At 45.5% G+C, this 14,982-nt stretch overlaps 1 protein-coding gene across 4 annotated transcripts in view; it reads left to right on the top strand.

The window, feature by feature from the left end:
* SH3BP1 (SH3 domain binding protein 1) overlaps nucleotides 1-14,982 on the top strand; it is a 799,734-nt gene that overhangs the window by 489,915 nt on the left and 294,837 nt on the right. For all 4 annotated transcript variants that reach the window (XM_063941456.1, XM_063941455.1, XM_063941457.1 and 1 more), the window contains one exon: nucleotides 3,665-3,755. In XM_063941456.1, the coding sequence (XP_063797526.1) occupies nucleotides 3,665-3,755 (91 nt within the window). The remainder of the gene's footprint in view (nucleotides 1-3,664; nucleotides 3,756-14,982) is intronic.

The raw sequence follows: 14,982 nt of genomic DNA, 5'->3' as shown, positions 1-14,982 counted from the left end.
CTACCAGCGCACTGTTACTGACATGTATACTACTAGCACACTGTTATTACTGAGCACGGGTCTGTATACTATCAGCACACTGTTACTGACATGTATACTACCAGCACACTGTTATTACTGAGCACGGGTCTGTATACTACGAGCGCACTGTTACTGACATGTATACTACCAGTGCACTGTTACTGACATGTATATTACCAGCACACTGTTACTGACATGTATACTACCAGTGCACTGTTACTGACATGTATACTACCAGCGCACTGTTACTGACATGTATACTACCAGCGCACTGTTATTACTAAGCATGGGTCTGTATGCTATCAGCGCACTGTTACTGACATGTATACTACCAGCACACTGTTATTACTGAGCACGGGTCTGTATACTACCAGTGCACTGTTACTGACATGTATACTACCAGCACACTGTTATTACTGAACACGGGTCTGTATACTACCAGCACACTGTTACTGACATGTATACAACCAGCACACTGTTACTGACATGTATACTACCAGCGCACTGTTACTGACATGTATACCACCAGCACACTGTTATTACTGAGCACGGTTCTGAATACTACCAGCGCACTGTTACTGACATGTATACTACCAGCGCACTGTTACTGACATGTATACTACCAGCACACTGTTATTACTGAGCACGGGTCTGTATACTACCAGCGCACTGTTACTGACATGTATACTACCAGCACTCAGTTATTACTGACATGTATACTACCAGCGCACTGTTACTGACATGTATACTACCAGTGCACTGTTTACTGACATGTACACTACCAGCGCACTGTTACTGACATGTACACTACCAGCACACTGTTATTACTGAGCACGGGTCTGTATACTACCAGCACACTGTTATTACTGAGAACGGGTCTGTATACTACCAGCACACTGTTACTGACATGTATACTACCAGCACACTGTTTCTGACATGCATACTACCAGCGCACTGTTACTGACATGTATATTACCAGCGCACTGCTACTAAAATGTATACTACCAGCACACTGTTATTACTGAGCACGGGTCTGTATACTACCAGCACACTGTTACTGACATGTATACTACCAGCACACTGTTATTACTGAGCACGGGTCTGTATACTACCAGCGCACTGCTACTGACATGTATACTACCAGTGCACTGTTACTGACATGTATACTACCAGCGCACTGTTACTGACATGTATACTACCAGCACACTGTTATTACTGAGCACGGTCTGTATACTACGAGCGCACTGTTACTGACATGTATACTACCAGCACACTTATTACTGAGCACGGGTCTGTATACTACCAGCACACTGTTACTGACATGTATACTACCAGCGCACTGTTACTGACATGTATATTACCAGCGCACTGTTACTGACATGTATACTACCAGTGCACTGTTACTGACATGTATACTACCAGCGCACTGTTACTGACATGTACACTACCAGCACACTGTTATTACTGAGCACGGGTCTGTATACTACCAGCGCACTGTTACTGACATGTATACTACCAGCACACTGTTATTACTGAGCACGGGTCTGTATACTACCAGTGCACTGTTACTGACATGTATACTACCCGCACACTGTTATTACTGAGCACTGGTCTGTATACTACCAGTGCACTGTTACTGACATGTATACTACCAGCACACTGTTATTACTGAGCACGGGTCTGTATACTACGAGCGCACTGCTACTCACATGTATACTACCAGCGCACTGTTACTGACATGTATACTACCAGCACATTGTTATTACTGAGCACGGTATGTATACTACGAGCGCACTGTTACTGACATGTATACTACCAGCACACTTATTACTGAGCACGGGTCTGTATACTACCAGCACAATGTTACTGACATGTATACTATCAGTGCACTGTTACTGACATGTATACTACCAGCGCACTGTTATTACTGAGCACGGGTCTGTATACTACCAGCGCACTGCTACTGACATGTATACTACCAGTGCACTGTTACTCACATGTATACTACCAGCGCACTGTTACTGACATGTATACTACCAGCACATTGTTATTACTGAGCACGGTCTGTATACTACGAGCGCACTGTTACTGACATGTATACTACCAGCACACTTATTACTGAGCACGGGTCTGTATACTACCAGCACAATGTTACTGACATGTATACTACCAGTGCACTGTTACTGACATGTATATTACCAGCGCACTGTTACTGACATGTATACTACCAGTGCACTGTTACTGACATGTATACTACCAGCGCACTGTTACTGACATGTACACTACCAGCACACTGTTATTACTGAGCACGGGTCTGTATACTACCAGCGCACTGTTACTGACATGTATACTACAAGCACACTGTTATTACTGAGCACGGGTCTGTATACTACCAGTGCACTGTTACTGACATGTATACTACCAGCACACTGTTATTACTGAGCACTGGTCTGTATACTACCAGTGCACTGTTACTGACATGTATACTACCAGCACACTGTTATTACTGAGCACGGGTCTGTATACTACGAGCGCACTGCTACTGACATGTATACTACCAGTGCACTGTTACTCACATGTATACTACCAGCGCACTGTTACTGACATGTATACTACCAGCACATTGTTATTACTGAGCACGGTCTGTATACTACGAGCGCACTGTTACTGACATGTATACTACCAGCACACTTATTACTGAGCACGGGTCTGTATACTACCAGCACAATGTTACTGACATGTATACTATCAGTGCACTGTTACTGACATGTATACTACCAGCGCACTGTTATTACTGAGCACGGGTCTGTATACTACCAGCGCACTGCTACTGACATGTATACTACCAGTGCACTGTTACTCACATGTATACTACCAGCGCACTGTTACTGACATGTATACTACCAGCACATTGTTATTACTGAGCACGGTCTGTATACTACGAGCGCACTGTTACTGACATGTATACTACCAGCACACTTATTACTGAGCACGGGTCTGTATACTACCAGCACAATGTTACTGACATGTATACTACCAGTGCACTGTTACTGACGTGTATATTACCAGCGCACTGTTACTGACATGTATACTACCAGTGCACTGTTACTGACATGTATACTACCAGCGCACTGTTACTGACATGTATACTACCAGTGCACTGTTACCGACATGTATACTACCAGCGCACTGTTACTGATATGTACACTACCAGCACACTGTTATTACTGAGCACGGGTCTGTATACTACCAGCGCACTGTTACTGACATGTATACTACCAGCACACTGTTATTACTGAGCACGGGTCTGTATACTAGCATTGCACTGTTACTGACATGTTTACTACCAGCGCACTGTTACTGACATGTATACTACCAGCACACTGTTATTACTGAGCACGGGTCTGTATACTACCAGTGCACTGTTACTGACATGTATACTACCAGCACACTGTTATTACTGAGCACGGGTCTATATACTTCCAGCACACTGTTACTGACATGTATACTACCAGCACACTGTTATTACTTGTCACGGTTCTGTATACTACCAGCGCACTGTTACTGACATGTATACTACCAGCGCACTGTTACTGACATGTATACTACCAGCACACTGTTATTACTCTGCGTCTGTTCCCAGCTTCTGGAACTGCAGGCGGAATATCACAAGAAGTCGCTGGCCCACCTGACCGATGCGCTTGGGGAGCTGAGGGACACCCTAAAGGAGAGCGGTTAGTAGTCTGCCCTTTTACTGTAGGTAAAGCAGGTTCCAGCGCTCAGAAGGTCTTACATAAATAATACACACACCATGGGCTATACCAGAACCTCCCCAATATACTGTACCATGCACCCCAACAAACCACGGCAAGCTCCCCTCTTTCCTAGAGTAAAACCAATCAAGTGTCAAAGGGACAGCAATGACATGCCTGCCATCAGAAATTCTGGGGCCCGGGACTCACAAAACAGGCAGGCCCCCCTCCCCCCCCCCAAAAAAAATTTTTTTTTTAAATAAATAAATATATATATATATATATATATTGTATAGAAAAAGAGGAAAAATGGCGCCCCAGGGGTTTACAAATACCCTTATACAAAGACTATTGCTTAACAGGATTTGCAGTCAATATTTATACAGGTTTTTAAAACACATAACGGACTGTACTTTTCATAAAAATTTATTAAAACAATTATACAGAAACATGAAGTATATCCATCATTATTACATGTACATTATGATGTAGTTTCTCCTACAGAAATCCATCAATGGGATATGGAGGAAAGAAGGCAGCCTTTCTGTTGTATCCTTATTCTTCCTCATTAAATATTCGGAGATAACATCAACAAGAAATACAGTAACCCAACGCGTTTCGTATAGGAACTAGACTTCATCAGGGGTGCGTCTTAGATAATAATGTCTATCCAAAAGAGTGATAGGCCTAGATCATTGGCCGAATAGGTTCATACGTGGGCTTCCAAACATCAATGAGGCGTGAAATAAGGGCATAAAGTCAGCCTCGTGAATCTGGTAACTCAGATTACGAAGAGCTCAAAAGGGAAGCATTCGTATGAAAAAAAGAGGAATCGGCAACTTCATGCACACATGGAGGACCTCAGAAGTCACAATATAGGTGAAAAATGCAGAAATCTATACAGAGTCCTTATGGTATCCTATGGATATGATACCTTCCAAATAGTGATCAGCAGTGAGCCAGTGATCATGCAATGAGGCTGACTTTATGCCTTTATGGCTATAAAGTTTTATTTCACCTTTACCAGTCTGGGAGTGCCGCCTATGCTTTTCGATATATATATATATATATATATATATATATATATGTATATAGAAAACCATACAAAGTAAATATACACACACTTTCTCTCTCCCACTCACTGTCCCTCAACTTACCTATCACAGGCTGGCCAAAGATGTAGCAGCCTGGTCTCATGTAGCTCCGCCCCCTCCATTTTGGGTAGCTCCGCCCCCTATCATGACCGAGTTCTGGCGCTGTCACAGGAGGGGGAGAGAGGACGCTGCAAGCTTCTATTGAAAAGTCTGTACCAAAATGGCCGCCGCCTTAGAGGAGACAGTTATTAAAGATACTAGAGGAGCCTCCTCTAGTTTCTTTAACTAGGTGCTTCATTGCGCCCTACGGGCGCTCTTCACACCGTCGCAAGGGGCTACGCCCCCTTAACCCTTGCATGCCTTTCTGGGGTTCAATATTTGTATTATATGGAGTATTACCTGCATTCCTTTGTTAGTGGTTAAATATTGCACAATGAAAGGGCGTGCGATGGTGAATGTGCGGCAGTGTATATATATAAAGTCTCATGTGTTAGTAATGTGCGTCAGTGTATATATATAGTCTCACGTGTTAGTAACGTGCGTCAGTATATATATATATATATATATATAGTCTCATGTGTTAGTACTGTGCATCAGTGTATATATATATATATATATATATATAGTCTCATGTGTTAGTACTGTGCATCAGTGTATATATATATATATATATATATATATATAGTCTCATGTGTTAGTAATGTGCGGCAGTGTATATATATATATATATATATATATATATATATAGTCTCATATTAATAATGTGCGGCAGTGTATATATATATATATATATATATATATAGTCTCATGTGTTAGTAATGTGCGGCAGTGTGTGTGTGTATGTATATATATATATATATATATATATATATATATATATAGTCTCATGTGTTAGTAATGTGCGGCAGTGTATATATATATATATATATAGTCTCATGTTAATAATGTGCGGCAGTGTGTATATATATATATATATATATATATATATATAGTCTCATGTGTTAGTAATGTGCGGCAGTGTGTGTGTGTGTATATATATATATATATATATACCAACATGCAATGACGAGGCGGCACTCAGAGTCTTCAAAACGGCAACAAACTTTATGTTAGTGCATTTCAATGTTTCGGGGTCTCCCCCTTCGTCAGGATTAGTGCAGAATGACAATCAGTGCAAATAAATACCACTTACCCCCAATCAGAACATCCCCGCATGCTTATGCCGCTGGCAGCTCCATCCGGGCCTCCAGCCTGACGTCACTCACGTCTCCGCGGAAGTGACGAGCCGGCGCCCGGGGGCGCGTTCATGGCAACGCACCCTGGTAACGGAGCTGTAAACAAAGATTCTATTGAGACAACACCGTGTCTGCCGGCAATGCCAGCGTGAAACGACCACATAAAGTGCTCACTGCTGTGTACAGCAGATCCATGTCTAAAATCATTCAGTGTTATTCAAATGCGGTACCAGGTTGCTAACAACATATCAGTGAAACAACACACATTGCAGTAAAAACATTAAATACCTACAGACAAGCTTATATTTTAAAAAAAGTGCACATTAATTGCTTACAGCAAACCGGCGATGCTATACTAACCTACTGCTACTCCCTGCTTCTATCACATCTGCCCCCGGTACTTGGCACCTCATGCCAAACATTGGAAGTTAAATAAAGTTGATGAGCCCTAAATTATCATTAAGACCCACAGGCCTAAGAGTATTAAGCCTGTGGATCCACCGTGATTCCAGCTGCAGGAGTTTTTTCCCCCTATTGCCACCTCGCATAGACTCAGGCACATGGGTGGTCATTCCGAGTTGTTCGCTCGCAAGCTGCTTTTAGCAGCATTGCACACGCTAAGCCGCCGCCTACTGGGAGTGAATCTTAGCTTAGCAAAATTGCGAACGAAAGATTCGCCATATTGCGATAAGACATCTCTGTGCAGTTTCTGAGTAACTCGAGACTTACTCGGCATCTGCGATCAGTTCAGTGCTTGTCGTTCCTGGTTTGACGTCACAAACACACCCAGCGTTCGCCCAGACACTCCTCCGTTTCTCCAGCCACTCCCGCGTTTTTCCCAGAAACGGCAGCGTTTTTTCACACACACCCATAAAACGGCCAGTTTCCGCACAGAAACACCCACTTCCTGTCAATCACACTCCGATCACCAGAACGAAGAAAAAACCTCGTAATGCCGTGAGTAAAATACCTAACTGCATAGCAAATTTACTTGGTGCAGTCGCAGTGCGGACATTGCGCATGCGCACTAAGCGGAAAATCGCTGCGATGCGAAGAAATTTACAGAGCGAACAACTCGGAATGACCACCATGGTCAATTATTCTATGTTTAAAGGTGGCCATGGTGTGGCGATGCTCCAAAAAGTGTTTAGCCACAGGTTGGTCACCTTTTCCTGTTGAAAGGGCATTCCTAATGGCCAGCCTATGTTGTGCCATCCTGATCTTGAATTGGCACTCGGTTTTGCCTATATAGTACCTGCCGCATGGGCACATTATGGCATACACCACAAATTTGGTGGTGCATGTTAGAGGCCACCTGATCGGGAATTTTTTCCCGGAACAAGGGTGTAAGATATGGTCGCCCACGGACATGTGCGAACACGTCGTACACCCTGTGCACTTGAAGCAACCGTTCTTACGTTTCAAAAAGTGTTTTGGTTCCTCCCTAAATTTAGCCATATCTGTCATATATATTTAGCATGTCTTTGATGCTACGGCCCTTCACAAAGGTGGGCATGATCCGTTGTTGCTTAAACATTGGCAACTCAGGATCAGAAGTCACCAAAGGCCAAAACTTTTTGACCTGTTTTTGGACATATTGACTATGGGCAGGATGTATTAACATACATCGCCGCCCCTCGCCGGTTACCGCAGCGATGTTGATCGCATATGTATTAACATATGCGATCAACATCGCGATGCGGTGACGGAGGCCCCCCGCGATACCTGTTAGGTGGTCTGCGGGGGGTCTCCGTCACCTCCCCGGGGTCCCCACACTGGCTAGATGCCGGGAAGCAGCAGCAGGCTGTCCCCGGCACCTCCTCCTCCCCCCTGCAGCCGGAAGGACGTCCGGCTGCGTTGCTAGGGGGAGGAGGACACTAACTTCCGGGTCCAGGGCAGCCTGGAGGAAGGTAAGCCAGGGGGAAGGGGGGTCGGCGTCTGCGGCGGGGGTCGACGGTGTCGGCGGGTTGCGGCGGTCGGCGAAAAGAAGCCCATAGGCTTCTATAGGGTTTCACCATCCAGAGATGGCGAAACCCTGGACGCCGAAAACGCTGCGGTAGGGTCTTAGTAAATATGAAAATGCGGTAAAACCCCCGTTTTCGGGGGTTTTACCGCATTTTTGCTTTAGTACATCCCGCCCTATGTGTGTTGAACTCACTCACCCATGGGATCACGTCACCTAATTTTTTCGTGCCTGAAGAGGCCAAGCAGTCAATTCTATTTCTATTCACTGCCTTTTTACGGGCTTGGTTCAGAAGTTTTTGTGGGTACCCCCTGGCTCTTAGTCTAGCCTCCATCTCGTCCAGTTGTTTATCCCTTTCCAGTAGATTACTGTTAATTCTACATACTCTTAATAATTGAGCATAGGGGACTCCCCTGACCGTAGAGCTTGGATGACAACTGTCATACCTAAGGATTGTATTGCGGTCTGTTGGTTTTTTATATAAAGATGTAGACAACTTGCCAGCTTTGATTTTAATCTTGAGATCCAAAAAACAAATCTCATTTGGGCTGCTACTCAATGTTAATTTGACAGGGCTCTCCGTGGCATTATGTGCCACAATGATGTTATCTAAATCTGCCACATCTCCGTGCCACATCAACAACAAGTCGTCTATGTACCTATTGTACAAAAACAATCTGCTGGCCACTGACCTGTTAGTGAAGAACAGACTGCGTTCAACATCCCACATAAAGGCATTAGCAAACGAGGGTGCCACGGAAGATCCCATGGCACACCCAGTTTGCTGCCTGTAAAACTGCCAATCAAAGCTGAAGAAATTATGGGTAAGAGTGAATTCAAGCAATGTCATAAAGAAATCAATATCAGGGCCCCCATATGAGCTGTTCCCAGTGATCAAATGTCGGACAGCCTGCAACCCCTGTCCATGGGGTATATGCAGGTGTACAAACTAGTGACATCGATCGTGGCTAACGTGATATCAGAAGGGATAACATCAAATGACACAAACTTTTGCAGTAAAGTAGTGGAATCTTTAAGGTGAGTAAAAGTACCTTGTACACAGGGCTGCAAGTAGCTATCCAGAAAGATGGCGACCGGTTCGCACAGAGACCCCCGGGCAGATATAATGGGTCTGCCCGGTGGACTCTCTGTGGAGATAATGTCCTCATCCCTAGCCTGCTGTAAGATACATTTCAGTTCAGCCTGATAAGCAGCCGACGGGTCATGTGGGAGTTTGCAATAGGTGGATTCATCACTGAGCAGTCTCAGACATTCAGCTCAATAATCTGTGACCTCCTGGACCACAATCGCCCCTCCTTTGTCCGCACCGCGGACCACAATGTCCTTCCTCTTACTTAGGTCACGTAAAGCCATCCTTTCATCACGCTGTAGATTATGTGGTCTATGACCATCCTGGGTATTACCCACAGATTCTATCATCCTATGGAACGTTTTAAGGGAGGCATTTTGTGTAATGGGATCAAATCGTGACTTTGGCCCCAATTTCTGGATCCTAGGGGGTAACATGACTTTCTGTTTGCCCGGTAGTTGTTTACCAAAATACTCTTTCAATTTTAAAGAACGATGCAATTTATAAGTGTTGACTTTCCATTCAAACTCGTCCCCATAATTAGTGGGGACGAACGAGAGTCCTTTACTAAGGACTCTTGATTCCGCAGAAGTAAGCGGAGTATTGGACAGCTTGAAAATTAACGTTTCTTCTCTCTGGGCAGCCTGGGTCGGGTTCTGTCTTTTGTTCTGACCGCCTCGTCGCGACCATTTTTGTTTCTTCCTCGTGCCGAATATTCTGCACAGGCATTTGCCCCTAAAGGGGATTCACGTTGCACAGAGGATGCTACTGGGGTACGGGCGTCGTCAGACTCACTCGCAGAGGTGTTCTCAGACCGCTCAGGCTGCTTCATTCTGCGGAAACGTTGAAATTTACCACCTCCTGATGTATTAGTGGTAGACCCCAACCACGGGTACACACGGTGGAAGGTGTAGTCAAGCTGTACTTTGGAAAGCTTTTCTTTTTTGAATTTTAACAGGTTATTCTTATAATATTCCACCTGTTCGTTTAATCTTGTCAACCAGGCTGTCGACTGTTCCGCCGCCAGTAGTTGGGCATGCTCTTGCTCAAAGGTGGCAATGTGCTCTCTTGTTTTACCGTGCTCTCTAGTAGATTCATCGATCACAAGGAGGATCAAATCCATGGAGCATTTATTTAATATGGAGATCCATTTTTTGCAGAACTCCATATTGTATCTCCCAATAGTTGGTATATTGTGCACCCTGAAACCCCTTGGTAGCTGTTTGGCCCGATAATAATCAGATAGCGTACGGCAGTGATACAGGTAATCAAGTTCCCTCTTCCGCAGCCTTAATAGCTCCTTAAAGGCCTCCTTGTTGGTGGTCACTAGTGGTTCTGAAAAAAACAGTTCTTTATGCAAGATACTTTCTGCTTCCAAGTCTGAAAAGCTAAGTGTGTCGTAGGTGTCACAGTGCAGGAGAAATGAGGTGAAATCACCTGGCTCAGTAGCAGATGTCGCCATGGTAAGTTGCAGACAAATGTGCTAGTGTCCGTAAAGTGCTGGTGTACAAACAAAGTGCTTTCAGTGCCAGTGCAAATTGTGGAAAACGTGGAAAAAGAGAGATGATCCTGTGGATAAGATGGTAAGTTTTACAGGCAGCAAACAGGGTGTGCCATGGGATCTTCCGTGGCACCCTCGTTTGCTAATGCCTTTATGTGGGATGTTGAACGCAGTCTGTTCTTCACTAACAGGTCAGTGGCCAGCAGATTGTTTTTGTACTATAGGTGTTATGATTCAAATACTCAGGTCTGGGGTGATCTTATATGAAGGGACCTGAATACCAGAACGTAATGCTGGGAATGGGGAAAGGAATGGGAATAGCCCCTGGAGCCCTATCTCCGTTGTCTCGCCCGTGCTGTCAGTACACTCTTGCGAGACTATGGTTTCTTGGGCCCATGGCAGCCGCGTTTGAAGGGCGGATTACATCTGCCCAACTCCGATGCCCCCTCAGGTCTTAATGAGAGACAAAGAGTGAACAGAGACAGGGTGATAACAAGGGGCCCTCTAACTAAACAACAAGGCCAGGGGCTACTAACAAACCTAAAACTAAAGTATGCGCGGATTACCGCCAGGGAAAAGAACAACCAAAATACTCCACTTGTCCACTCTCATACACGGCACCGCCGAGTACCGGAGAGGACTGTGGAAGCGGATACCTCCGCAAATGCTCCAAAACCAGAAAACAATATGAAGCGGCCTAGGCCGCAGCACGCGGCAGAGCCACCACTCACGAAACCAAACGAGATCCTCTATAGACTGTCACAGGTAGCTGAGGACCAGGAGAACTCCTTGGGATGAGATGACAAACACCAAGACTCAGGAACTCAGAGGACTGGAATGACCGGGCACAGCAGACCAGGAACAGACGTTCACCAAACATGAGCAGCATGCAGGAAACTATCACCGGCGTCTGTGTGAGGCACTGAGAAGGCATTTAGTAGGGAATCCTCCAATCAGAGTACAGAACCTAATTACAATAAATGTCGTGCAGCTGCCTTGCTGCACGACCAGAGAAACATGTGTGCACTCTAATTAATTGACCCAGCAACGGGGAGCGCGGTCCGCCTGTGGCGTCCCCGTTGCTAAGGTCCCGGCGGCTCGGCGCGCCCGGCGTCCTAGTGTTGCTAGGGACCCGGCGGCTCAGCGCGCACGGCGTCCTAGCGTTGCTAGGGACCCGGCGGCTCAGCGTGCCCGGCATCCCTAGTTGCTAGGCGCCGGGCAACGCGGCGCCTAACAGTACCCCCCCCCCCTTGAGGAGGGGTCAACGAACCCCTAAAGCCAGGTTTCTGAGGAAATTCCTGAAAGAATAATCTTTTGAGTTTAGGGGCATGTAGATCCTTATCCAGGACCCAAGACCTTTCCTCCGGACCATAGCCTTTCCAGTGAACCAAAAAATAAAGCCGGCCCCGGGACACTTTAGAATCTAAAACCTTCTCTACCAAGAACTCCTGTTGTCCCTGCACATCCACTGGAGATCTACCCTGGGAGGTCCTCCGAGGAAATCTCCTGGAAGAAACATATTGGCCCTCATTCCGAGTTGTTCGCTCTGTATTTTTCATCGCATCGCAGTGAAAATCCGCTTAGTACGCATGCGCAATGTTCGCACTGCGACTGCGCCAAGTAACTTTACTATGAAGAAAGTATTTTTACTCACGGCTTTTTCTTCGCTCCGGCGATCGTAATGTGATTGACAGGAAATGGGTGTTACTGGGCGGAAACACGGCGTTTCAGTGTGGCTGAAAACGCTACCGTTTCCGGAAAAAACGCAGGAGTGGCCGGAGAAACGGTGGGAGTGCCTGGGCGAACGCTGGGTGTGTTTGTGACGTCAACCAGGAACGACAAGCACTGAACTGATCGCACAGGCAGAGTAAGTCTGGAGCTACTCTGAAACTGCTAAGTAGTTAGTAATCGCAATATTGCGAATACATCGTTCGCAATTTTAAGAAGCTAAGATTCACTCCCAGTAGGCGGCGGCTTAGCGTGTGTAACTCTGCTAAATTCGCCTTGCGACCGATCAACTCGGAATGAGGGCCATTGTTTCAACAGGGAGCAGTGGAAAGTATTTCCAATTCTGAGAGATCTTGGCAAGCGTAGCCGAAAAGCAACTGGGTTGACCTTCTTAATGATAAGAAATGGTCCAATAAATTTGGGTCCCAGTCTAGCCGAGGGTTGTCGAAGCTTGATGTTGCGAGTTGACAACCATACTTTATCTCCCACCTTAAAAGTGCAAGGACGTCGGAGCCTATCAGAAAATTTCTTTTCTCGGAAGGCCGCTTTTCGGAGGGCAAGGTGCACTTTTCTCCAAATTGCTCTGAGGTGGGAGGTTAAGGTCAACGAGGAAACTGGAGAATGATGGAAAAAAGAGTTGGCTCTAGGATGAAAACCAAAGACTGAAAAGAAAGGGGACTCCTTGGTGGAGGAATGACAAGAGTTATTATAAGCAAATTCGGCCAAAGGAAGAAACTCGGACCAATCATTCTGGAGTTTGGCCGAATACAAGCGTAAGTACTGTTTTAATGACTGGTTGACTCGTTCGGTTTGCCCGTTAGACTGTGGATGGTAACCAGATGTTAAAGACAGTTTCATCTTCAAAGAGGCACAAAAACGTTTCCAGAATCATGCGATGAATTGTGGACCCCGATCAAAGACAACATCAGTGGGCAAACCATGGAGCCTGAACACATGGCGGAGGAACAAAATTGCCAACCCTTGAGCAGAGGGTAATCGGGGAAGAGCAATGAAATGAGCCATTTTACTAAAACGGTCCACTACCACCCAAATGACTCGCAATCCGGCTGAAAGGGGAAGGTCCACCACGAAATCCATGGAAATATGAGACCATGGCCTGAGAGGAACGGCTAAAGGCATGAGTTGCCCGATAGGCAACAAACGAGGAACCTTATGCTGTGCACAAACCTGACAGGAATGGACGAATTCCTTAACGTCTTTAGAAAGACTAGGCCACCACACTTAGCGAGAGACTAACTCCAAGGTCTTAGTGATACCCGGATGCCCTAAGACTTTGTTGTCATGAAACTCAGTTAAAACAGTGCCTCTCAAAAATTCAGGGACATAAAGACGACCAGCAGGAGTAAGTCTAGGAGCTTGGTGTTGAAGCTGGTTTAACTGAGTAAATAAATCCTGTGTGAGGCCTGCCCGGATGACTGAGGATGGAACTATGGGGGTAGTAACAGGATTGCTATTGTGAACCGGAAGAAAGCAACGTGACAGGGCATCAGCTTTCGTATTCTTGGAACCAGGCCTGAAGGTGATTATAAACCTGAAACGAGTAAAAAACAATGCCCAACGTGCCTGCCGAGCATTAAGCCGTTTAGCTGACTCAATATATTGCAGGTTCTTATGGTCAGTAAAAACAGTAATAGTATGCCTAGCTCCCTCCAGCCAATGCCTCCACTCCTCGAAAGCCCATTTTACTGCCAGTAATTCCCGATTACCAACGTCATAGTTGGATTCAGCGGAGGAGAATTTCCTGGACATGAAGGCACAAGGATGTAACTCCTGAGACTCCGTATCTTCCTGAGAAAGGATAGCCCCCACTCCAACCTCTGAGGCATCAACCTCCACAATAAAGGGAAGCTCCGGATTAGGATGTCTGAGGACAGGAGCCGAGACAAAGGCCTGCTACAAGGCCCGGAAGGCAAACTCAGCTTCATGCGACCAATTGGAGGGATCCGCTCCTTTTTTAGTCAGAGCTACTATGGGAGCGACCAGGTCAGAAAAAGTTTGAATGAACCGTCTATAATAATTAGCAAACCCTAAAAAGCGCTGAATTGCTTTTAAATTAGTGGGTTGCGCCCAATTAAGAATGGCCTGGAGTTTTTTCGGTTCCATGAAAAATCCCTGGGGAGAAATAATGTACCCCAAGAAAGACACCTCTGTGATGTGAAAATCACACTTCTCAAGCTTGGCATATAAATGATTCTCTCGTAATTTTTGAAGAACCAGACGCACCTGGGTAACATGTTGTTCCATAGACTCAGAGTATATCAGAATGTCGTCTAGATAAACGACCACGAACTTCCCAAGGAAGTCACGGAGAACATCGTTAATGAGGTCTTGAAAAACCGCCGGAGCATTTGACAGGCCGAACGGCATCACCAGGTATTCATAGTGACCCGACTGAGTGCTGAAAGCCGTCTTCCACTCATCCCCAGATTTTATTCGGATGAGGTTGTAAGCTCCCCTAAGATCAATTTTCGAAAAGATCACGGCGGAGCGTAACTGATCAAAAAGCACTGAAATTAATGGCAAAGGATAGGTGTTTTTCACAGAGATCTTATTCAGAGCCCTAAAATCAATACATGG

The sequence above is a fragment of the Pseudophryne corroboree genome, chromosome 9, assembly GCF_028390025.1.
Source record: "Pseudophryne corroboree isolate aPseCor3 chromosome 9, aPseCor3.hap2, whole genome shotgun sequence".
Classification (NCBI taxonomy): domain Eukaryota; kingdom Metazoa; phylum Chordata; class Amphibia; order Anura; family Myobatrachidae; genus Pseudophryne; species Pseudophryne corroboree.
This window is presented reverse-complemented; position numbering and strand designations above follow the sequence as displayed.